The following is a 24128-nucleotide window of genomic DNA, read 5'->3' as shown; positions in this document are numbered from 1 at the left end:
CATCCTTTGGCCCTCTCTGCTCTCCCAAAAGAAAAGCCAAATGTCCCATTTCCCTGGCCATCCCCGTCCCCAGGTTGGGGACGTAACATCACTCTGCCATCGCTTACCCGTAGGCAGCAGTGAAAGACGATAACCAGAGCGAAATCAATATAATCCTCCTTTTATTTTCACTTTGTCGTGAGTATGTAACAGCATCACACCCGAGTTTATGTTTGTTTAAAAAAAAAAGATATCATACTGCATTTTTTTTTCCCAACATTCAGAATAAATGGTAAAAATGTAATAAATGTAAACTGCACTTGGCACCATTTGGATCAATAAATAAAATTTAAAAAAAAAAAAAAGGAGAGAGAGAAAGAACGCATTACGTAGATGGCACACTATGGTATCTAAATAAATAACATAAGTTACTTTGAATAAATAGAGAGTATCTAAAATATAGATGCATTGCATCAACTTCTGCAGATGGTCGGTCAGACCCGACAATACCGGAAGGGAAATGGGTTTATCCGGATGGTGCCGAGCGGAGCCGCAGGCTGGACCGTGCGCTCCCACCCTGCTCCCGCCGACAGCGGTGAAACAAGTCTCCTTTTTTTCCTTTTTTTTCCTTTTTTTTTTTTTTCTCCCCTCCTCTTGGGCCTCAAGTTTGAGGCTACGCCTTGTTTAACCAAGAACGAAAACATGTGGTAGCCCTATTTACGAAGGGAGGAAGGCTGAGGTTTTGAATACCGCCGAAAAATAATTTGTCTTGATAAACTGGGAAAGTGATTTCTTCCCAGCAAGTTTCTGGACCTGTTTAAATATGGAACGCTCCCTTTGCCAGTGCTTTCATCGAGTGGAAACAATGATGTTAGACCCATTTCCCCCTCACAGATACCAAATCAGGAGTGAGACCATGTCAGCAAATGGGATCCCAACCGATGCGAGTGACGGCTGGATCCGAGCCAGAGCCGGAGCCGCCGCGCTTCGGCCGCCTCCTGCACCGGCCAGCGTTACACAAACACAGGCGCGTACGTATATAGATGTGTATAGTAAAACACAATGAAACGTCCCATAACTCATTGTTGGAGAGCCGGGATAACATAACACTCATATTTTGCGCTGTCACAACCACCAGAATAGGTTTAAACATCTCCTCATGTTTCCAAACCTCCTGATTTTTCAAACACTCTGAAACACCCTCGTCTCCTGGGGAGCGATGCCGCTGCAAACTGCAAAGCTGCAGCAACAGATAGGCAAGCTGCAAAAAAACCCCAACCTAAAAACCACCCCCCCGACAGATGTTGCACACTGTTTATTATTATTAACATTAAATAACGCATGGGATGATGAGGAAGGAGCCAGATGAGATTTTGCTGTAGCTTTGAGTAGGGAATTTTCCATCCTTTTTTGCCCTTTCTGCATTGTAGACATTCTTCCGGACAGCTCCAGCTCCTATTACAGCAGAGAGGGCTGTAGAAATGGAAAGCATTAGGGAAATATCAGCCTTTCGATTGGAACCACATTTCCATGCCCAGGCGGCAGCGAAGCGGTGCAGGATGGCATGGGTCGAGCAACGCTCCAGCAGCGGAGCCGAAGGAGCTTCATGCAGAAGACGGGCCCCGAGTAAGACGCACGAAAGAAGACATGCAAGCAAAGCCATCCTTCGGCCACGGCCGTGATGCCCCAGCTAACCCTGAGACCTGGTCAGGGACTTTTGTTTGCAAATCCCAGCTGCAATCCAGCTGCACCCAAAAAAATTAAGCAGGCGCAGTGTGCTCTACACCTCTGCATAGGCCGGTGCTCAGCTGCTGGCAGGGTGAAAGAAAAAAAAAAAAAAGAGAAAAAAAAGATTAATTGGAGCTATTCACGTTGGTTTGTAACACACACATTGCATCGGGGTGTTTGGTTTTTTTTTCCCCCGGCGTGCCTGGATTTTGGGGGTTGCAAGCTGGATTTGCGCTGTGCCTGGGTGCACCCGGGGGTGTTTTGCAGCTGGACAGTATGAGAGTGCGTCTGGGGTGCCCAGGCACCCTCCGCCTGCTCCCGAGCCCCCTCGCCTCCCTGCTGCTCCCAGCAAGACCCTGGTGAGAGCAGGGTCCCCTTGGGCCGGGAGAGCCATCAGCCCACTCACGCACTCCGCTGGGTGCCTGCAAATCAAGGCGCCCTAAATCCCTAGATATTGCAAAAAAATTTCCCAAGCCAGGGTGCAAACAGCTACTTGGGGAAATGCAACAGCTCCGACATCTCCCAGCCACCTCCTTGGGCTCAGGGTAATGCAAGCGGAGGCAGCTCCGGGAAGCCCTGCTGCCAATCCTCCCCCCACGGTGCCTGGTCCTGCACTGCTTCTGCAACACCTTACCTTGCTTTATTGCTCTAGTTCTGTAGGGTTTTTTTTTTTTTTACTGGAGGCTTCTGCAACAAAAATAATTTTAGTTTTATAGTAGTGAGAACTGGAAAGCACCCAAGTCCTTGAGAGTGTAGTTATTATTATTAGATTTGGGTGCTCTTTTTTTTTTTTAAAGTCAAGAGTGAGCTGCTTATCTGCCGTGAGGACGGTGCGGATCACGCTGACGGCTGCCCATCTGCTGTCCCCATCCTGCTCCCACTGCGCTTCCCCCAGCTGCTTATTGTGGGCCATCTTTTTAATTTCCATCCAAACCCAGTGGTGCAAACCCTCCCTCCCGGTGCTGTAGCACCTTGCAAGGCTGTTTTGGGAGCTCCGTGCACTTGCAGCGTGGCTCGAGTTTGTCTGGTCCCAGCAGCGTTTGCATCCCTGGGGTGCAGGTTCGGCAGCCCTTGCCGGTTCGCCAGCGCGTGCGTTGCCCCACGGACGGGTTTCGCACCCCGCGCCCACGGCTGCCTTCTCCCTTGCCCAGCAGCGAGGGGAAAACTCTGTGTTACAGAGTGCAAGCTGCTTTCCCGGGGACGCCGGGTGCACGGCCAGCCCTGCTGAAGGATGGTGTTTATGTTGCTTCACTACATCCTGGCTCCGCTCAGCCAAGAACAGCATTTGGATGAAAAGCAAGGAAAAAAACACCAGCCTGGCCCTTTGCAGAGGTCGGGAGTGCTGCTGGTCACCCACCCGCGATGCAGGGGGGGAGAGCTGTCTCCCATCCCAAACCGAGCTGTCCTGTCCCGGGGGATGCCGACCCGCTCCCCGAAATCCTGCAGCAGCATCCCTCGGCTGCTGTGGTCACCTGTACAAGCACTCCTCCTCATCGCTACCGTGCTGGGATGGAGGTGCATGGGATTTTTTTTCCCCGTTTAGCTGGACCGAGGAGCCGGGACGCCGTTGCGATCGGGGGCGGCAAGCAGAGCATTTTCCCTCGCGCTGGTTAATGCCCAGGACATGACACCAATATTCTCCTTCTGTTTATGATTTGCTTTTTCTGGGAAGAGGGCCAAGGGGAGAAAACCCATCAATCCCAGGCAACAAATATAGCCTGCCCAGAGAATGCAAAAGTCTGCGGTCTCATTTATTTCTCCGCAGAGTAAACAAGAGTGACACTGCTGTAAATGCGAACCAGAGCCAAACGCCAGGCCTGAGTCCCCTCTCCCGCACGATTCAAGCCTCGCCGAGGCGATGGGCAATACTCACGTGCCGTGGCCGGGAGAGCCGGTCCGGCTTTCGGGAGATGCCAAACCGCGGATGCTCCTGCCCGCGCTGCAAACCCGGCGGAGGGCGGCGAGCTCCACGGCTTCGCTGGTGGCCTCGTGAGGCTCTGTCACCTCCCTGGCGGTGGCAGGTCTCCAGCCCAGCTGCCCGCAGGGGGGGACAGGAGGTTAATCCAGTTACTTCAGCTTATGGCGAGTTTTAAGAAGAAAAGCCTGGGGCTGCAGGGAGCGAGGCGATGGCAAAGGGGCCCAAGCGGGCGCGGGGAGCGGAGCCAGAGGCTTTCCCCCGAGCGCAAACCACTGTCGGTGTATCTCTGCTCCCAAACACGGGGATTTGGGGTGCTGAATTGCCCCCGGCAGTGCAGGGACCCCAGCACGGTGGTCACGAAACCCTGGGAAACCCCTGCACAGGGCAGCTACAGACCATAGGGCTCAGCCCCCATCCTGGGGCAGCACGGGGCACCCGCAGCCGCCTAGCGCAGCCCGCACCTGTAATGCACCCCGTAACACACACCGTGCGTGCAGCACACCCTGTCCAGTACCACGCACCACCGGCACCACGCCGTACGCAGCAGCACCCGCACAACACCCCCTGTGCACAGACACACCGCCTGTGCAAAGCACTGGCGCGCGCAGCACACCCACCGCGTAACGCCTGGCGCGCGCAGCACGCCCCGCACCCGTCACCTCTGCTGCGTGTGGCACCCCCCGCGCAGGGGACGCCTGCTTTGCAACACCCCGTCTGGCGGTAACTCAACCTGCACGTGCGGCACGTAACGCGCCCCGTGCACGCCATGCACCCCGAGTGTAGAACATGCCCTCTGCATGTTGCACACCCGCTGTCACCCGCCGGGGGGGCTGACAGGGACCCCTGGGCCACCCCCGGGGGGGGACAACAGCCGCGAGCAGCTGTCACCGCTCCAACAAGTGCAGCCTCCACTGGCACTGACAGCCACGTCTCTAGTCCTGCGCAGCGAGCGGGACGGTAACGCCAAGGGACGCACCAGCAGCTCAGTCTCTCCTCCTCCAGCCAGAGGTCTGGGGCCCGTCCCTCTCCCCCTGCCGCAGCCCCCGGTCCCTCTGCCCGGCGGCCAGCGGGGTTCTGGGGCCGGGGCATCGCCTCTCCCGCCCGCTCCTCCTGGGGGGGGCCCCGGCCCTTCACACGCAGCCGCACTCCTTGGCCGAGAGCTCGTTGACGGTGTAGTAGCGATTGTAGGCGTCCAGGAAGGAGACATCGTCGTCGTAGGCCAGCGGCCGGCAGCAGGGTCGAGCCCGGACCTTCTCCTTCTTGATCCTCCTCCTGCTCCTCATGCTCTTCAGCGAGAGGTCGTAGCTCCGGACGGCCGCCTCGCAGGTGCCGCTGCAGTAGCGGAAAAGCACCGTCTCGTCCGACTCGTAGCCCAGGCCCAGCTCGCTGACGCTGACCTCCAGCTCCTTCAGGGCGCAGGGTTTGTGGCGGGCGCGGGCGCGCTTCCTGCGGCTGCCCGCCCGGGGGAAGAGCTGCAGCTCGTGGCCGCCCGAGTTCATGGCCTGGCTGTAGCGCTCCACCAGCGCCGAGATCAGCTGCCGGATCTCCCCCTCCGTGTAGCTCTCCAACAAGCTGCTGTCTGCAACAGAAGGGGCGGACGTTAGCGGGTGTCCCCCGGGGTGGTGAACATTCCCCGGAGCGGGTGGCGGTCCCCTGGGGCAGGTGGACGTCCCCCTGGCCAGGTGGGTGGAGGTCCCTTGCGGCGGGTGGATGTCCCCCAGGATGAAGGTCCCCTGGGGCTGGTGGCTGTCCTCCAGGTTGGAGGTCCCCCATGCCAGGTGGATGTCCCCCAGGATGGGGATCCCCTGGGGCAGGTGAATGTCCCCCGGGATAGACGTCCCTTAGGTGGGTGGATGTCCCCCAGGATGGAGGTCCCCCGGGGCGGTGGCCGTCCCCCGGTGCTGGCTGCCGGCTCCCTCCGTGCCCAGCAGCAATTGCAAAAATTGCAAAATTCAGCCCCGCAGCCCGACAACGTGTGGCCAAACCACAGCGTCTCCCAGAAGCCGTCTTTGAGATGTGCATGAGGTGCCCGAAGGCTTTAAAACCCAAACCCCAGGGCCAGAGATCCCCGTGGCCTTGGGAGCCTCAGGGTGGGTGCGGGGGGGATGCCGCAGCCAAGGCACCCCAGCCGCGAGGGCAGGAAGGCGGCAGGGCGAAAAAACCCCAAACCCTTCACTCCCCTTTCCCTCTTCTGCCTTATTTTCTTTTTTTCTCCCTACCAGCTCTCCCCTGCCTGGAGCTGTCCCAAGCAGCCCCTTCCACTGCACAAAATCAAGTGCATACTTAAAAGTTAACTATTTAGGGGGGGGAAAAAACCAATCCACAATTAACTCCTGCCATGCTCATGGTTTCCAGATGGCTGCGGCTGGGGAACGGGACAGCCGTGCTTCTCCGGCACGGCCAGACGCTGGCACCGTGGTTGGGATAGCGAAAGGATGAAGCGCCTGCACCCAGGCAGGAATTAAAGATGCCAGTGCTGCTCCTTGGTGGCATCACCCCGATGTGCAAAAAAGAAAAAAAAAAAAAGTGGAAAAACCACCTGATCCTGACCAAAAGATGATGCTGCAGAAAAGCTCAATGGGACTGGGGAGAAACACCAATAAATTCAATACTCGCACTGTTTCCCTATGGCCTGGGTGGAAGGACCGTCCCCCAGGCCAGCAGCCAACATGCAAACTGTCCCCAACCGCCACTGGCAACGTCCAAGTCCCTTTGTCCTAACCCTAAAGCCAGGGTTAGTCCAGCTCAGCGCGGGGGAGGCACAGGAAAGACAGAGGAAAGTGTAATTTGACAGCTTGTCATCGATTTCCAAATTTCAACCCAAAAAGAAGTTATTCTGGTTTGGAATCAAAACAAACATGCCGGAGATTTTCAGCACGCTGCCAGCGTGAAGGGGCGAGCGGCGCTGCGGGGGAAGTCGCTGCCTCCCCGCAGAGCGGAGCCGTTCCCCCTTGTTTTCAGCTCCCGTTTGACATTTTGCATTTGTAAAAATAGTGCAGAAATAGAAAAAAAATTTTTAAAAAAGCCTTTTGGAGCTAAAAAAGCAGCTTCTTTCCATTAAGATGAGCTGTTTGCATTCGGTTTCCCTATGTTTGGTGCCCAGCGGCTGCGTTTTTGCAGGACCCCCCGCTCGCCGCCCCGAGCCCTCCCTGCTGTGCCCCAAGCTCCTCTTTAAGCACTCATAAAGGGGATGCACAGAAGCAAGAGAGGGTGGCGGGGAAAGCAAACGGGGAATAAACCCGCCAGGCTGCGTCGGGCTTTGCTTGCGAGCCAAAAGCGTGCCCCGCTGGGGGTGTGGGGCCGGGTCCCGCGGGAGGGACGGTGGCCCCGGGGCAGAGGCGCAGCGGCTTACACTGGGAGAGCAGCGAGCTGTGGTGTTGCAGGGCCCGTGGGGATCTCCGCGGAGCCACCGGCAGCGAGGAGGAGGAGAAGGAGGATGCCCGTGAGGAAGACGGCGAGGAAGGCAAGGGGCTGTATTTCCGGCTTCCGTTGAACATGTCTCTACAAACTAAAATGGATAACATGGAACTGAGGAGCATCGATGCAATGGCTGCAAACTTCCATACCTTCATCTTAGAGCAAGTCAGAACATTGAAACTCTGCAAAACAGGCAAAACAAATATCCTTATTACGTGGCCTTTGCCCGTGGCCCCCTCTTCCCTCCCCCCGTCCCCGCGGCTTGGGCTGGCTGACCATCTCCCATGGGACCACCAGCATCCCCTTGGCTCCATCTCGTCCCCTCCGCCCTCCCGAGTCTGGTTGCAATAGCGAAACTGAGGCACGGAGATACGGTGCAGCCCAGGGCTGCGCTGCAAAGGGGAAATTTGCCACAGCAGGCGAGGGTGGCTTGGGGCCGGTGGTGGCAATGGGGACAAGGCGGTGTCCTCAGCCAATGCATCCCTGACAGCACGCAGCCTGGCCGGGCAGGTGGATATCCACCTCCCCTTGCTCTGGCCAGATTTCCTTGTGCCGGGGGCCGATATCGCAGTGGGTGGCTGTGAGTAAAGGACGGGCAAACTCATGCCATGCCAGCCTGTGACACCTCTTCCCCTGGCACATCCCCTCCTTGGGACCTGGCGAGCAGTGGAAGGAGCCCCCGTCTCCATCATCCTCCCCGCTCCTTCGCAGAGCCCCGGTGTGGTTTGATGTCCCCGTCCTTCAGCAAGGTGCACGGAGCACCATGAGTCTGCTCCTGCCATCCTCTCACCCAGATGCTCAACCGGAGCCCAGATCCCTCCCACCAGCGTACCGACACGGCAGCTCCATCAAAACCAGCCAAAATCATGAAGACCTCAGGAAAAAATGAACAGGGAGGCTGGACCGTCCCGGCACGGCTGCAAGGCTTGCGGTGGGACCGGGCACCTCGGCCCTGCAGATCATCCAGGGTCGCAGCCCAGCAGTTTCTCAAAGCATAACCCCCCCCGCTGGCATTTCCCTCGCAGGCGAGCCAGGCCCTTACCTTACGCCATTCAATTTTCTCCATCCAAAGCAGATTGGATCTGGTGGGATTTTACAACTGACCCTGCAGCCGGGCAGGGCAGCGGGGAATGGGGTCCGTGCTCCTGTCAATGGGCTGTCAGCCATTAAATCCCCCTCAAAGACAGGCTCTGGAAAGCAGCATGGACTTGCAGCTGCCGCCTGGCCCCTTTTTTTATTTCAGCTCCTAGCAAACTCCAAACATTTCTCCTTTTTAAATAAATTTTCCACGGGGGGAAAAAAAAAGAGAGAAGGAAAAAAGAAAAAACTCAACCCCAGTTTAGCAATATTTGCCAAATAGAATTTACCGGGGGGAAAAAATATTTATTTTAAAATAGAATTTGACAGGTTCGCTTTTACTGTTATTGTAGAAAACAAGAAGGGCTGTGAACGCTGCCTCATCGCCAGCAACCCTTTATTTTACAGGATGCAGATAATTGCACATTAACTAACAGTAATTATATGCCTTGTAGGTTACAAGATAATTGTAGAACCCAGCCAGAGTCTAAATATTTTCAACTGGGCTATAAACAATGCCAAGCTAGAAAAAGAATAGTTTCACCATATAAGGAGGCAAGATCATGAAATCCCGCCGGGGTACAAAGCGGCGGAGCTGGCCGAGACACCGTGCCGATAAGCACCGGCAGCAAAACGTGCGTCGGGTCGAGAGTTCGCAGCCGGCTGGTGGGGAGCATTGGGAGCACCGGGAAGGGGACGGTGCCGTCCCCGTCTGCTGCCGCCTCTCCTCCCGCGGAGCCAAGGCTGAGCCGGTCTCCCTGTCCTGCAGGCACGGGAAGGGTGATGGAGGCCGCCGGGTGTGTTTGCATCTACGTTCATCATCGTAATTAGGTGCCAGATTTCTCCTCTGAGATACGAGCAGGAGCGGGGAACAGGCACCAAAAATGCTCATCGGCATCAAATGGTTCCCAGCAAGGCAGCGGGGATAGGTGCTAAATGGTGAAGGACCAAGAAAATTGCAGTTCGTTCTTGGACAGCTTGCAAAATTTGGGGAATGAAGGAGTCGTGAAGAAACAGCAGCCTCAGGTGAAGCAGACGGCAGGGGTTTTGGAGGTGGGGAAGGGACCCCGCTTGCGGTGATATGTTGGACGGCAGCGGTTGGCTGTCCGGGAGGACACGCAGCTTTCGGCAGCTGATGTCTGGGCATTTTGGGAGGTGAATACTGCGGTGGACAACCAGCAATGGGGTCACACACGACCTAGAGCTCAACCTGCATCATCGCCTCCCAAGCTGCTCCCGGGGGGCTCAGCCCCCTTTGCCTTGTGCCGGGGAGGGAAGGGCTGCGATGGAGCAAGGCTGCGACACGCGATCCGTCCACCTGAGGAAGGGCCTCTGGCTTATTGCAAGCCTATAAAATTTTAGGAGAGCGGTTTCAGCCTCGCTGCACGTCCCATAAAAAAGCCTCCTATTTCGGCAGCCAGTAATTTTAGCCCCCACCCCCTCGCTGGTGACCTTTTGAAAGGCTAAAACCCCAGCTCCAACGTGCAAAACAATAATAAAAAAAATTATTCCAGGCTTTGCCTTCAGTTTCTTTTGCTCTAAAAAGCCACAGACCACATGTGCCAACCTGCGGGGAAAGCTGCAGTTCAGGGTGGGGGGAAAGGAAAAACACACACGCACACAGGAATTGCAGCCGTGACTCACCTGGGATGATGCTCGAGCTGTGCCCTCCCGTCTTTCTGGTTTCCACGTATTTTAAACCCACTCCCAGCAACAACAAATAATCACAAGGGGTTTGACGTGCTCCCCTGGACCTGCCGCTGCAGGCAGCGCTGCGGGGTTCTCCCGCCGCTCTGTTTAGACAGATCGGGTACAGTCCCGCTGGCTCAGCCCCATCCTGCATCCCCCATCCCCAAAACCTCCCCAGGCGCAGACCTGCACCCAAAGGTGCCCGTGTCCCGGGATGCGCCATGCACCCCGAGCTGCCCGGAGGCGGTGGTTTGCACAGGAGCGTGCAAAGCATTTGCAAGGAGCTGAAATGGGCAAAGCTGGCAGCTGGCGAGACCTGAGGACAGCTCCGGCCATGCTGAGCGGTGCCGGGCTCCCGCGGGGAAGGGGACCCAGGGCCAAACCTCCACACCACGCGTGTTTGCCGGCAATGCCAGGCTGCTGTGAAAAAGTTGCCTATGGCTATTGCTTAGCATCTGGTGGAGCAAGTGTTCATAGAATCATAGACACATAGAGTGGTTTGGGTTGGAAGGGACCTTTAAAGGTCACCTAGCCCAACCCCCTTGCAAGAGCAGGGCCATCTTCAACCAGAGCAGGTTGCTCAGAGCCCCGTCCAACCTGACCTTGAATGTTTCCAGGGATGGGGCATCCACCACCTCTCTGGGCAACCTGGGCCAGTGTCTCAACACCCTCATTGTAAAAAATTTGTTCCTCATATCTAGTCTGAGTCTGAGTGTTGATGTGGCCAAGTCTTGCTCCTGCTGGCCCAGTGAGCCTCCAGCAAGAAAACACCAGGGTCTTCCCAGCCCGGACCAGGCGGTGCTGGGCACGGCCGCTGCCGAGTCCTGCTGCTGCTGCTCTTTGCTCCGGTCTCATCGCACCTACTCCACAAGGCAAAGGTGCAGCCGTCTCCCTGTGTTGCCAGCTCCGGGCTCGGCACAGCAGGATGGATATCCCCTGTCCCCAGGGCTGGGAGGCAGCCCTGCCACTCAGGGTACCCCGACTGGCGCCCAGACCTGGAAAATCGCCCATTAAATCCACACTGGTGGCTCCTCCCTCTTGCTCAAAGCAATTTCGTAAAAAGAAGAGCGTGTTCCATGGCATTTGGTTACAAGGCAGAGGTTGGTGGCCGAAACGCCGGGAGGGGGGGACAAGGTTGCTCCAGCTTTGCCCCCTCCTTCTGGAGGGGATGGAGGAACCCAGCAAACCCTGGGCTTTGGGGTGCTGCAGGAGCTGTAGGTGCAAAAACGTGGGTGTGAGGGTGTGCCAAGGGACTGATGGGGAGCGTAGGGGGCAGGACAGCTCGCAGAGGGGTGCAGTCTCACCCGAGGATGCCTGGTCCTCGCACAGCCTCCTCTGCCAGCACAAAAATCCCTCTTTTCACAGGGCAAACAGGCAAGTACAGCTGTGCCGGGCACCCCACAGGATCACACAGAATCACAGAATCGTATAGGTTGGAAAAGACCTTTAAGATCATCGAGTCCAACCATAAACCTAACCCTACCAAGCCCACCACTGCACCATGTCCCTAAGCACCTCATCCAAACGTGTTTTAATACTTCCAGGGATGGGGACTCAACCCCTTCCCTGGGCAGCCTGTTCCAGTGCTGGACAACCCTTTCAGTGAAGTAAAATTTCCTAATATCCAGTCTAAACCTCCCCTGGCACAACTTGAGGCCATTTCCTCTCATCCTATCACTTGTTACCTGGGAGAAGAGACCGACCCCACCTCTCCACACCCTCCTTCCAGGTAGTTGTAGAGAGCGATGAGGTCTCCCCTCAGCCTCCTTTTCTCCAGACTCTTACCACGCGTCTCTGGGACCTAAAACCCACGGAGCCATCACAGCTTTACCAGTCACCCTCTGCCACAGGCTGCGCCTGTGGATTTACTCCAGCCCCAAAATACATCCACGGAAGCCACACCACAGCCGTGCCCCAGGTTTGCGGGTGGGGTCTGGGCGCTCGCAGCCACGTTATGTCCTGGGGAGGGACCCAGGAATCCTCCCTGGCTTGATGAAAGGCCAAAGTTTGCGCTCAGCTTTTCTTCTGGAGATCAGCCCAAAAGCTCCCTATTTTCCTGCATTTTCCTGATAATCCATTAATGCGATCACAACTGTCTAGCCGCGCTGTGCCTGCTGCCAAGCAGGAAACTCAGTCCTGCAGGAGAAGACCCTTCCCTGCCGGACAGCCCCCAAACCAGCCCCGTTTTGCAGGAGCCCAGCACTAAAACGGCTCCGGCATAAAGCCTTTGCTCTGGCAGCCTCCTCCACCACCACCTGCCCCACTCTCATCCCCACTGCAACCGGCTCCTGCCGGGGCTCACTGCTTTCCAGGCAGAGGAAAAACCACTCCGTGTCCTGAAGAATTGGAAATCTTAAGGAAAAACAACAAATAGCAGCACAGCCAACTCCCATCGCTTAGTCTGGAGGGAACGAGTTGATTATCTTGGCTCCCCCCGCCGCTGCAGATCCTCCCCAAAACCCTCCATGAGCTCCTCGTGCCTCTCGTCTTTATTTTCAAAGCGGATCCAACAAATCCACCCCACAGCCCTAAGTAAACTTTTCCAAGGCTTGATTACCCTCGCTGTTCAGCAAAAATCGAGCCACATTTCTATTTTTCTTCGCTTCAGCTCCCAAGTGTCGGCATTTCCGCTGCCTTTTCCTGCTAAATCAAAAAGCAGCAATCCATCAGATGCATCACCTTCGCTCACAAAAACAGAGCATTTTGGGCTTCTTGGACTCCCCTCACTTTTCATGCTCTCGGTTTTTCTCATAGCAATTTTTTTCTCAGCCATTTCCAATTTTTCAAGCGGACTCTTAGGATTTGTTTCCGACATCTGCTGACTCCTTAAAGCCTCAGCTCCTGGAGTCACAAGATGAGGGGGGAAAAGGAGAAGTTTAGGTTTTTTTTTTTTTACCCTAAATCCTCCTTGCTGGAGGGGGAAGGAGATGTGAAAACTTTCACTCCTGATGCTTCAAAGCCCAGAAAGCAGAGAACCCAAAAGACATTATATTGTAAAAGTGTCATACATTTTCAGTCGATTCATGCTTCCGGGCATTGATTCATTATTTTCAAGCGCTCCGCCCCAGCCACGCTGCAAGAATGGATGAGGCCACAGAGTGGCCGAGGTTTTTTTGGCAACATGAAACACTTGGAAAGATGAAGACCTTGATGGGACATCAGAGAGAGCTTCCACCTGCCACACAATGTTTACTTTAGTGCCTTACATGGGAGCCAAGCTGCTTTGAAATCCCAGCTCCTCATGACTCACCCCGCAGGAATTAAACAATTTCCATCCAGGCTCATGGTAAAGCAGCTCCAGGGGCTGCTGAAAAGCAGCTCCTCCAGCAGCAGCCTCCAGCTCAACGCCTAGTCCTGCTCTGAGAACGGTCGGCCGCTCCCGGGGGGAACGGGGTGGCGGAGAGACCGCCTGGGCAGACTTTCCCCAAAACTTAGTGCAAGCTCCTGACATGGTTTTTGGGGAACTGAACCCCCCCGAAGGGCATCGGTGTGTCTGATACCCCTGACCGGGGTGGATGCTGCACTGAGAGTACCAGAGCCTGCAGCGGGATGGCCAATGCCCCAGGGAATAACCAGCCCCAGAATGGCAAAACTGGCCCCAAAGTGGGGAGTGTTGAAAGGAAAAAAGCCCCAAATCCTGATCGGAGTTGAACTGTTGGATTTTCCTGCTCTTTTGAGAGTAAGTGAGTGCATAAAGGAGGGGAAGAAAGACAACGTCCCCATCTCCAGCTCCGCTCTGGAGGTTGCTCCGGGGACACGGAGTGCCACCGTTTCAGTGCAGACATCCCCTTGGCTGGGGACATGGCGCAGCGGCACCCGCATCCTCGCCGGCAGCTCTCCCGCCCCAGCACGGCGGCACAGCCCCGCGCTTTGAATGCCAAAAGCAGTGATGGCCACGGTGCATGCCACGGCCCCGCAGCGCTGGCTCGTCCCTGCGCTGCCTTCTTCCCCTTCCCAGCTCTCCCCGCTCCCCCGTAAGCAAAACCAGAGCCGAGCGCGGGACACATGGTTCTGCTTTGCCTAAGTGAAAACCAGCCCAACGCGAGAAACTCCAAAGCTCTTCCCGCAGCCCCAGCTTCCCCCAGTCGTCTCCCAAAGGGCTGACCGCAAACAAGCCAGACCCTCATCCCTGGGCTCCCCGCCACAGCCCAGCTCCTCCGGGAAAGCCTTTTGGGGAGACCGCCAAAGCCCCTCCTGGCTACAGCTGCTCAGCACGGCCCCAGCGAGGAAATGGCAGCGGCGGAGCCAGTCTTGGACCCGCAGGATGGCGAAGGGGGAGAAGGGGCTGTGGCCGGGCGAGGGAAGCATCAGCATTCCTGGCGGTGTGGGGAGCCCCTCGGCAGAACACGCCAACCAGCGGCAAGCTGCGCCGTTCCCACGCTGACATGACATTTACGTTCGGGCTGAATTACGGCGGGTTTGGTTTACATCTCTCCAAACAGCTGGGCAAAAAAAAACCCAAAAAACTACACCACCCCATCATCACGATAAAAATAATAAGAAAAATAAGTCGTCACCAAGCCTGTGTGACACAGCTGAAGGGTTTGCTAGGGGCACGTGCACCCCGCGGTGCTGCAGGAGATGCGGGGGTGATGGCCACGCCATGCTCGAGGTCGTGGCTGGAGAAGGAAGATTTCATGGCTTTGCTGTGGCCGGGACGCTGCGTCTCAATGCGAGCAGCAAGGTTGGGGCACAGCTCTCCAGCCCTGCTGAGCTGAGACCAGGTAGTTGCCATCAGACGGAGCAGCCCTGCTCTTGGCTCCATCCATATTCCCACCATTTCCCTCGTTTCGGACTTCAGGGAGCCAAACCATCTCAGCGGCAGCCAGGCTGAGCACCGGAGATGGCACCAGGAGGTGGAGGAATTTTGGGTACGTTAACTTATCCGTGCCGTACACACACCCCGCATCCCTAGGCACCCCCAGCGATGTGCCTCACCAAAGGGCATCTCCTCCCCGTGGGCCGTAGAGCTGGGAGCGAGGAGGCACAGGACCCCCGCAGCCCCCATGGCACGGCCAGAGCCGTGCGCCAAGGAGGACATGCCCTGTCCTGTGTCCCTGAGCTGGGGGAGCCCCTGGTGCCGATGGGTGCTGCCAGCGAGGGGGTTTGGGAGCTCTTCCAGGAGGGGATGGAGCACAGGGGAGGAAAATCCCAATTTGTGCCATGGCCAAGGGGCACCTTGAAGCGCACGGCGGGGCAGAGCACCCTGCTGCCCCGAGCCATGCTGGCTTGCATGGACAGCAGCTAAAAATCGCCGGGATGGAAAACCCAGCGCCAGTGCCCTGTGCAGCGCCTGGCACTGCTCCACGGCAGTGCCCCCAAACCAGAAACCCTGGGGCCACAACCCACTCGCCTTCCCTCAGCCCTCCAGGAGCAGAGCCAGCCCCACTCAGACCCATTTTGGGGCTGGACTCCTCCAAGGAGTCCTCGCAAGCCGGATGCCGGGATGGTGCCGGCCGATCTCACCGTCTCCCATCCCTTCCGCAGGATTTCTGCTCTCACCGTCTGGCGTGTGCCCCGGCTCGGCACGGGGCTGTGGGGAGGCAGGCAGCCCCGCGGGATGCATCTGTGCCCTGGGAGGAAGCGCCGGCGCCTTTGATTCCTTCCCCGGAGGTCCTGCGCGGGCTTTCATGTCATTAATTAACAAGGGATACGCGGTGGGCGCCTGGCGGGGAGGAATCCCGCCGCAGACGCGGACCCAAGCATGGTGGCGTGGTGATTTCTGCCGCGGTGTCCTGCCACATCCCCCCCTTGGGGCCAGCTCAGCCCTGGCCGGGCTTGGCTGATCCCTGCGAGGGCAAATAAAGACGCTGCTTTTCCTCCAGCCTCGACTGCCCTCGTCTCCCAGCCTGCCAATTCCGTCCGTGCTGCTCTCTCTGTCGCTCGCCGGGGCACAACGGAGGCAGATACGCAGCTGCAATATAAATCAGCATTAAAAAAAAAAGCGGTTTAAATGCAGCACGACTCACTGCAGTGTTCACCCTGCCTGGCCAGCGCAGGGACACCCGCACGGTGCCTGCACGGAGGTGTGGGGGCACCTGGCCAAGACCTGCACCCCAGCACTCCTCACCCCCCCAGTTCTGCAAAAAATCATTGGCACCATCACATTTTGGGGATCTCTATTCCTCTTCCTATCTAAAAATCAGCCAAAGCATTTAAAAATCCTAGCTGGTTGGACATGGGCAGCGTGGTCCCCAGCTCGTGGTCCCCAGCCCATGGCAGTCCCTAGCCCAGCGGCTGCATGTCCCTGCTGACCCTGACGAGGTGCGACTGCTTCGCCAAGGTCAGCAAGGCTATAGCAACCCAAAAACCGTTATAAGCTGATTCAGACAGTTCAAGCAGCAGCAAGAGCCGCCCTTTATGATAAGAGATGAGTAATTAGAGATAAAATTATGAGAAAATGCTTCAGGAGCGTATTGCTCGGCGTGTCAGCTGGAGCAGGAGCGTGGCTCGTGGCATGATGTGAAATAACGCCGTAACGGGGAACGAGGTGGGAATAAAAACTGCAAAAAACCCCACTGATGCAGCCAAATCCCTGTGAAAATGGGCAGAGAAAATAAAATATATGACTTGAAATCCCACCAAACCCAGGACGGTTTCTGTAACCTTGCAGGAAATCAGGGGTAACTCCAGCCAAAAAAGCCCCACAAGCAAGACCCCCCCAGCGCCGGGCACCCAGCTTCATCCACCATCCAACACCGTTTCTCCAGCCCCAAATTTCCCACTCATGCCGAAACCTGAAGTCTGAACATCAATTTTTTTTTTCCGGAGTAACAAACCACCCCCCATGCACTAAATAACCCTGCGATGCCAAAAAGGGGTGGTTTGTCGGAGGAAACTAATTACTGTGGCTTGTTTGAACAATCCCAGTGCCTCGGGAAATAGGGTTAAAAGCTTAAATTTTGGCAGCGAGACGAAGCCCAGGCCCCAGATGTGCTTTCCTCTGGGCTGGTTTCAACACCGCTGGTATCTGTGAGCTGCCACGGATGCGCTGGGGGCAAAATCTCCTTTTTTCCCAAGAAAAGAAAAGCCCTCAGTGGGATCCAGGAGGGCAAAACACGACAGAGGCAGGAGGGCAAGAGGGCTGCCATAAAAGCATCACCTCCTCCCACACAGCGGCTTTGGCCACTTTTGCCTTCCCTGTTTTGCAGGGTTTTCCTTCTTTGTGGATTTGGCCGGTGTCACGGCACGCTCCACCCCCCCCAAATCCCCAGGGGGGGTCACCGTGCCGCAGCGTGCCTCAGTTTCCCCTCTGCAAAAATGCCCTGGGAGGGACGAATGCCCTTGAAGGACTCCATGTATTAATTCCCCATTTTTCCAGGGTGCACGCATTTTTCAGGGAGCAGAGGGGCCACCTCTGGCTTTTCCGCGTGTCTCTGGTGCGCTGGTGTCCCTTCAGCTCCCACCTTAATAACTCCTGTTCTCATGCCCAGAGAAACAGATCCTGCACTAACTCAGCATCCCTGTGAGCAGGACAGGCTGAGCCAGAAATGAGCCGTGCCGGGGGCAGGACAGCGGAGTTACAGCCCCTGGGTGCCCCGTGAGGGATGAGCACCCATCAGCACCCCTCAACAGCATCCCCCAACAGCAGCCAGACCAAGAAGCGCAGGTGATGCCGATGCCACCTCCAGCCCAGCAGTGGGAAATCCCCCGTACCTTCACTGCCCTTGTCCCTATATATTTCTTTTTGCACAGAAGGAGCCGGCTTGTCAAGGCGCCCGCCGGGGATTACAGCGCTTTGCTAAGGGCAGAGAGACCCGAGAGAGGTTTGCAAATCCAATTTGCACTAAATCCTTCCAGTGGGTTTTGGACGGTGCACAGACTAATATCCCATTAGCATTTACTGTCCGACTCCAGCAGCAACCGCCGACATATTGAACCACTTAGTGCTGCTCCAGAGCGAACAAATGAGAAATTCCTCCTGAGACAGCAACAGCATTGGGCTGGGAATGGAGATTTTGGGTGGAGGAAGTTCAAAACTGGGAGATGCTTGGGACAAAGAGGGCTGGAGATGACGGGAATAGCTGGAGGGTCTCCAGAAGGCGGCAGGGCAGAGTGACCTGGACCTTCGCATGCAGAGATGCCAATATGGTGCCGCAGCATCACGCCGATGCAGACGGTCAAGTCCCCCGAGCTTTCCTGTCGCCGTCGGAAAACCCACCTGGGATGCCCTCACGGACCAGAGGCTTTCACATGGCAGAGCCACGCAGCTTCCAAAAAAAAGCAACATTTTGCCTTCTGAGCCCTCTGATCACACCCAGGACGTTGGTGTGCGGGAGAGCTGTGGCAACACTGCCCTTCCCTGCCGCACTGCCGTCTGCTGTGACTCCAGCTGGGATCCGATCGAGCTTGTGGATAAGAGATAGGGAGTATTTTTCCTGCCCCCAGCTGATGGTGCGGTGCTCTGCACTGCCATAAAATGCTATTTGCAACCGGAGCGTGGCCGCTCAAATCCTGCCCGTGCTCCTGTGGAGGAGCTGACACCGGCAGCAAGGTGAGGGCAGGACCGTGGGACAACGTGGGCAGGGACAATCTGCCCCTTTTCTGCCAGTTTTCCACCTTTCCCAGCCCAGATGCTGCGGTGGGACCTGCCAGCACTGCTTGGAGCAACAGGAAATTAAAGAAAGCGCTGCTGGAAGATAACAGCGGCTGGAGGAAGAGCTCCAGCAAGAAGATGGATTGCTGCGCATCTCCTCTCTCGCTGCCTGCGGGGGCAGAGCCAGCAGGCACGGCCAAACCCTACACCCCGCTGTTGTCCCCGTCCCGGCGAGGAGCCCCGGGCTGGTGTGCCGATGCCACCTCTCCTCCATCGCCCATGGCCGGCGTAGCCTGTCCCACCGCAGCTCCTGTGCCTGTGCTTGCGGATGGAAAAGATCAATCGTCCTCAGACCTGCTCTTGGAGACAGGCAGGGGGCCAGACCCCCTCTCCTCCCCATCAGTCCTCTGCCAGGGAGATGCTACAGCAAGCGATGCTTTGCTAAGGCACAGCCAGACATCACCGTCCCTTCATGCCCACGCGTCCTTCCTCCGCCGTGCTCAGCGGGCTCGTGCCACCCAAATCCTGGCTGGGTCCTTCCAGCCTCTCCTTTGCCCGCCCCAAACTTGGAGCACTAAACAGGCACGTCACATCCCGCACCCCCCAGCCCCCCCGGTTCGGGGCAGCGGGGCGATGTCCCCGGCACCCGGCCCAGCTCGGCTTGGTGGAGCATTGCTGCCAGTGGCCGCCTCCCGCATCCTCCTGCCACGTGTGGCAGCTCCACCGCTGGCACTGTCCCTCCCAGACAGCTCCATGGAGCTGCTAAGCCTCAAAAATGTGCTCTTAATAAGCCAGCACCACTTAACGAAGACAGAGCTGCCCTATTAAATCAGAGGCGAGCCTTTCCTCAGGGACACCCTGGAGGGAGGGGACTGGTGTCCCCAGGTGGGATGCAGCGCCTGCTTGAGGGGATGAAGATGTTTTGGTTCATACCCAAGGTTTTGGCTGGCTTTGGTCCCTGTGTTGCACAAGGGCACGGCATCCCTGCCTGTGACGGGGAAGGCAGCAGAAAGGGAAAACCCAGAAGGCTGCTCCAGCACTTTGCTGGGACCATCCCCTGCCCATTCCTGCTGGCACAGCTCTGCTGGCTGCAGCCCAGAGCTGCCTGGGGACCACGGCCACTGGGATGGACTCCACAGGGATTCGGGATTTTGGCTTGCAGCCCTGTGCTCAGTAGCACGAGGCTGCCCGGGGCAGCAGGACTGGGGGCTCTGCCTCATTTTATGGTGCCAAGAGGTCCTCGGCCACCAGCAGCCATCACCAAGTCCAATGGCCCCGGTGATTTATAGGGGACGGTCAGGGAGCAACAACAGCCAGCAATAAAAACACCCCATGCTCCTAGTCAGCTCCGTCAGAGCACAGCCAAAACCAACATTATTAAAGGCAAAAAAGCCACCACAAGCCGTGCAGAAGCCCGTGGCCTGGTCAGCGATGCAAGCGTTTGGTGCTTTTGCAAACAGCTCTGCCATCACGAGCGAGACCCAGAGATGGCAAAGATGGGGCAAAAGTGGTTCTCACCCCCAGGACTCGACCAAAATGTGTTTGTTGGTGCCCAGCTGCCCCTGGAGCTGCCATGGCCTGGAGACTGCAAGGGTGGTGGGCTCCCAGCCCTTCCCAGCCCCCAGGAGCCCCCGATGATGGCTGTTTGCTCTATCCATCCCCCAAATCCTGGCCTGGTTGCTTGCTTTAAATAGGCTTTGAAAATTGGCATTCATTTGGTTCCTTCGGGGACACATTTTTCTCCCTGGGAAGGACTAGGGAGGCTTACAACCACCTTGCCCCTCTGCTGCGGCCTGGGAAAAAACAGGCCAAGATGAAATGGAGGGGCTCCCTAAAGCGCAGAGCCCCATTACAGCAAACCCTGCAAGCCCAGACCCTGCTCATGAATGATCCTTGCTCAGCACCGGGCATCGCCCAGGAGAGCTCACGGATGGGATTTATTGCCCTGCCCAAAGCATCATGCAGCCAGGTTCCTGCACTGCAAAAAAGCTGCTGAAATAGTGAAAAATGCAACTCGCGCCTTGGATTATTGCAGCCTGGGAGTGATGCTAAAGGGGGAACTTCCCCTCCTGGGACATCTCCTGCTGCGCTGGGGCTGTGTGGGGATGCCGGCCCCTTGGAGTGCTGCCTTTCCCCTACGAGGGCCAGGCAGGGCTGCCCTGCCTCCCTCCCGGCAGCCACCATCCATCCCCTTATACACTTGGTTTGGACAAAGTTCAAAGGAAACCTTTTCTGCTGGAAAAAAAAAAAAAAAGTGGTTCCATCAAAATCAAAACACTTCACGAAAACCAGCGTTGATGCAACTGACATTTCTTATTAGGGGACTGACATGCGGGCGACGCGGCCTTTGAACAGCTGTGGAAGGAAATGCTTTTTTGTCATCGTTCGAGAACAACGCGATGGCAAATAGATTGTTTCAATTTAGCTCTTTGGATGTTGAGTTACAAAGTGAGCCCGTTTCGGGTTTCGTGACGAAGAAGCAATGGGAACAAAACTGCTTGTGGCATTTCCCTTCCCAGGGCGATCGCAGAGGGGGTTGCTTCGTTTCTACGCTCTCAGGATGCTCCTTCACACGAGAGCATCTCCGCACCATGCCCGGCACAACCAGGAGGGAGCAAGTTTGGGTTTCTCTTCCTCTCCTCCAAATTTAATGGGGAAAGACTACTCCAAACTGGCCAAACCCTAGAAAAAGCTGCGTTGGGTGTGATTTCTCCAGTCCAACCAGCTAACGGTGGAGCTGGAGCAGACGGCTCACCCTGACCAAGGGACCAGTCCACCCCATGGCCGCATCGCTGCAGCAGCACTCCTGGGATGCCAAGTGATCCCTGGCACGGTGGGAACAGAGGGGCTGGCTGGTAGCCGGGTCCTCACCCCCTCCCTACGCACGCTGAGCCCTGGGAGCCGCCAGCGCGGGATCACATGCTGCTGCCGCGGCCGGGCTTAGCAAGGGTCCTGGAAGCGGGATTGTGCACATGTGCTTTAGCTTAGACCAGTAATGAAATTGCCTGTGGCACCAGGGGAAAAAAACCACACCAGTAAAACACACACCAGTCCTGAGCTGTGCTACTGCACCTCCTGCAACGGGCACCCATGCGGGGCCCCTGGAGCCTCCCTCCTCTCAGCATCTCCCTCTCCACCGAGGCTCAGCCCCCCGGGTACTGTGAGATGCTCTGTAGGAAGGCGCTGACATCCAGAGGCCACTGACGGCTCTTCGTGACCCCCCAAGCCCACCCCTGCGTGGGCACGTCATGGCTCAGCATGTCACAGGATGGGGCTCTCCTGGAAGGGAAGCTATCTGCTCTGCGTGCTGAATGCCAGCGCAGCAGGCACGTGCATGGCACGCTGTGCTGGGGACAGCCAAGGTGACACCTGCTCTGGCCACGCTACCGGCTGGGCTGTGTTTAGGGCCACATGAAAAGTACCTTGAGCTCAAAAAGTGGATGTTTCAAATCTTAGATCCTCCCTTGCAGTCCCCCCAAAGGTAGAAATCAACCTTAAAAGCATGCCCGGGAGCCCCCGAGGCTGGCACGGCCATAGGAGAGCAGCCCAACGGCAGCCCCTCCTAGGGCGTTTCATGGGGAGAGCAGGGAGATGGCCGGCGATCTCCGAGTGGAGAGCTGTGATTCACGTCTGCACCGTGGGAGGGCACCCAGCGCAGCCGCAGCCAGGCCTGCTCCAGCACCCAGCACCACCCAGCCATCCCTTAGCACAGGCACCCAGAGGTGCCCACGTCCCAGGGAGAAGGGACACCGGAGCAGTGCCAGGACCTGCATGTCCCCCCCGGCTGTGTCACAGCAGACTGGACCAGCTCATCTTACTGACAGCCTTGCTGCTGGATGTCACGAGGCCTGAAAGATGCTGGACTTTCCCCTTGCCCTTGCAAATCCTGTGGCCACACAGCCCAGGAGGAGCCTGGCCCTGGCGCCGAATCCTGCTGCGAAGTAGCTACAACCGCGCACAGACTGACTGCAAAGCAGGAGGGACAGCCCGGCATCCCCCGGGGCGCCTGCAGCTGGCATCGGCATCGGGATGCGCTGCACCTCCTCTGCTCCTTCCTCCAGGCAAGACACGAGCTGGACCAGGACTGAGCCAGCACTTCGAGATCCAGCGCTATTTAAAAACTTGAGATGTAGAAATGTAGGAAAGTCTCGTTCCCCCGCCAGCCCAGCCCTGGACCTGCTGGGGATGGAGGCACAGGACGAGCCCGCAGCTTGCTGCCGGCTGCCGGGCAGCTGCGTGGTGACACCGAGGATGCTCACACCAGGGCACTGCCACAGCCCAGAGCACATCTCAGGCGCAGCATCGCCAGCTCTGCTTCGCAACCTGGAGTCAGTGCCATAGCGGGTAGGTTTGGGGCTGAACCAAAGGCCCAGTTAAAACCAGCAGCAAAAAAAGCCAAAAACAAGTGCTCAAGCCTCCTAAAATCTTGCACAGAGACACCACCCCCCCCTTCCCTGCTTGATTTCTCTGTCCTGTGCCATGCAGCATCTCGGCAGCTTCTGCCATTAAATCTAGGAGCATCCACGAACATGAGAGTCTGAATTTGGGATCCACAGATGATCCTGGCTTCAGACCTGGGACTTCAGCACACGTCCAGGACTCACACGCTGCTTCCGACAGCCGTCAGTCCCTTCTCCTGCTGTGATAAACCATGCCCTCGACCCAGCGCCTAATTGTGGATTGGCTCCTGAAGCAACGATAGGATTTAAATCAGTGCTGGCTACAAGCTACCATATATGTGCAATAAAGATATCCGAGGTCTAGGTTGTTTTTTTAAAGCCTTCGTACAGACCGCAGCAAGAGTGGGAAATTCCCTCCCTCGACTCCGGGGTGAAATTCGCCTCCCAGCCCCTGCAAAGCTCTGGATATGGTTACCACAGCTCGGCGGCAGCCGAAAGCTGGCGGCTGGAGCCGGGAGAAGGTGACGGGGTTGCAGATGCAGACAGAGCCCTGCCGTAGATCCTTCCGTTTCTTAAGCTAATATTTAGACAGGACGCATTTTCCCTCCTCTCCTGTGAACAAACTGCACCCTGAGCCGTCCCTCGCCGTGTTTGTGTTTCTGCGTGGCGGGACGGTCTCCAAGTATGAAGCAAACTCCTCCGGCAGCCGCAAAGGCCGCCCCGACACCGAGCGGGAGGTGGGTGGCGGGGGCCGGATCCCGGCTCTCCCCCCTCCTCGCATCCTCCCGGGAAGCCCAAAGGACCCGGTTCTGCCCCGTTTGCGGGGTGACAGCATCCGACCCCGCCGGGCTCGGACGGGACGCGCGGCCCCAGGAGGGGGAAATAAAAAGCGGCGAAGCCCGGGGCCGGGGCCGGGCACCGCGGGGCCGCGCTCGGCCGGGTCCCCCCGGAGGACAGGGGCTCGGCCGGGACCCCCGGCGCCGACCCCCGGCCCCGCTGCGCCGGGCGAGGGGCAGGACCCGTCCCGGGCGCGGGCAGGTGCTCGGGGCCGCCGCTCCCGAGCCGGGGGCCGGGGCCGCCCGCGGGGCTTACCTGGACGCCGGGCCGGTGCGCAGCGCTCAGCGGCGGCTCCGTGCCGGGGCCGGGACACGCGTGGGGCCGGGGCCCGCCATGGGCGAGAGGCGGAGCGGCTCGGCACGGCTCGGGTCTGGCACGGCTGGGCTCGGCGCGGCGCGGCTGGAGCACGGCTCGGCTCGGCTCGGCTCGGGGGGGGGGGCTCGGCCACCGCCTCCTCCCCGCGGCGGGGGGCGGGTTTGGAGCCGCCGGTTCCCCCGCCCCGCCCGGCCCCGCCTCCGCCCGGTCCCGAGCTCCGGTGCCGCTGCCG

The 24128-nt window shown here is 57.7% G+C and overlaps 1 protein-coding gene across 4 annotated transcripts; it reads right to left on the bottom strand.

Moving 5' to 3' along the window:
* Positions 1 to 160: 160 nt before the first annotated feature.
* Positions 161 to 24128, bottom strand: NRTN (neurturin). Of its 4 annotated transcripts, none has more exons than XR_012039597.1 (4): positions 23837 to 23968; positions 6978 to 7224; positions 4602 to 5204; positions 161 to 3741 (listed from the first exon to the last, which is right to left on the bottom strand). XR_012039597.1 is itself a non-coding variant. In XM_072845471.1 (4 exons), exons 3-4 carry the CDS (start codon positions 7195 to 7197, stop codon positions 4756 to 4758), a joined length of 669 nt encoding a protein of 222 aa, XP_072701572.1. In that variant the 5' UTR covers positions 7198 to 7224; positions 15311 to 15722; positions 23837 to 23964; the 3' UTR covers positions 161 to 4755. The 4 variants fall into 4 exon arrangements, 3 of the variants coding, with proteins under 3 accessions (XP_072701572.1, XP_072701573.1, XP_072701571.1); XM_072845471.1 differs by adding an exon at positions 15311 to 15722 and having other exon boundaries at positions 161 to 5204; positions 23837 to 23964; XM_072845472.1 differs by having other exon boundaries at positions 161 to 5204; positions 6978 to 7133; positions 23837 to 24128.

The sequence above is a fragment of the Ciconia boyciana genome, chromosome 24 (genome assembly GCF_034638445.1).
Source record: "Ciconia boyciana chromosome 24, ASM3463844v1, whole genome shotgun sequence".
NCBI classification, from domain to species: Eukaryota; Metazoa; Chordata; class Aves; order Ciconiiformes; family Ciconiidae; genus Ciconia; species Ciconia boyciana.
Note: the sequence above shows the minus strand (reverse complement) of the source record. Positions and strands in the feature narration are given on the sequence as shown.

Excerpts from the sequence above, each read along its gene's own strand:
- NRTN (XM_072845470.1), bottom strand. The coding sequence starts at position 7,197 with ATGAAGGTATGGAAGTTTGCAGCCATTGCATCGATGCTCCTCAGTTCC. Across the intron at positions 5,205-6,977 it reads CAGCTCGCTGCTCTCCCAGT|ACAGCAGCTTGTTGGAGAGC; the intron begins GTAAGCCGCTGC and ends CTTCTGTTGCAG.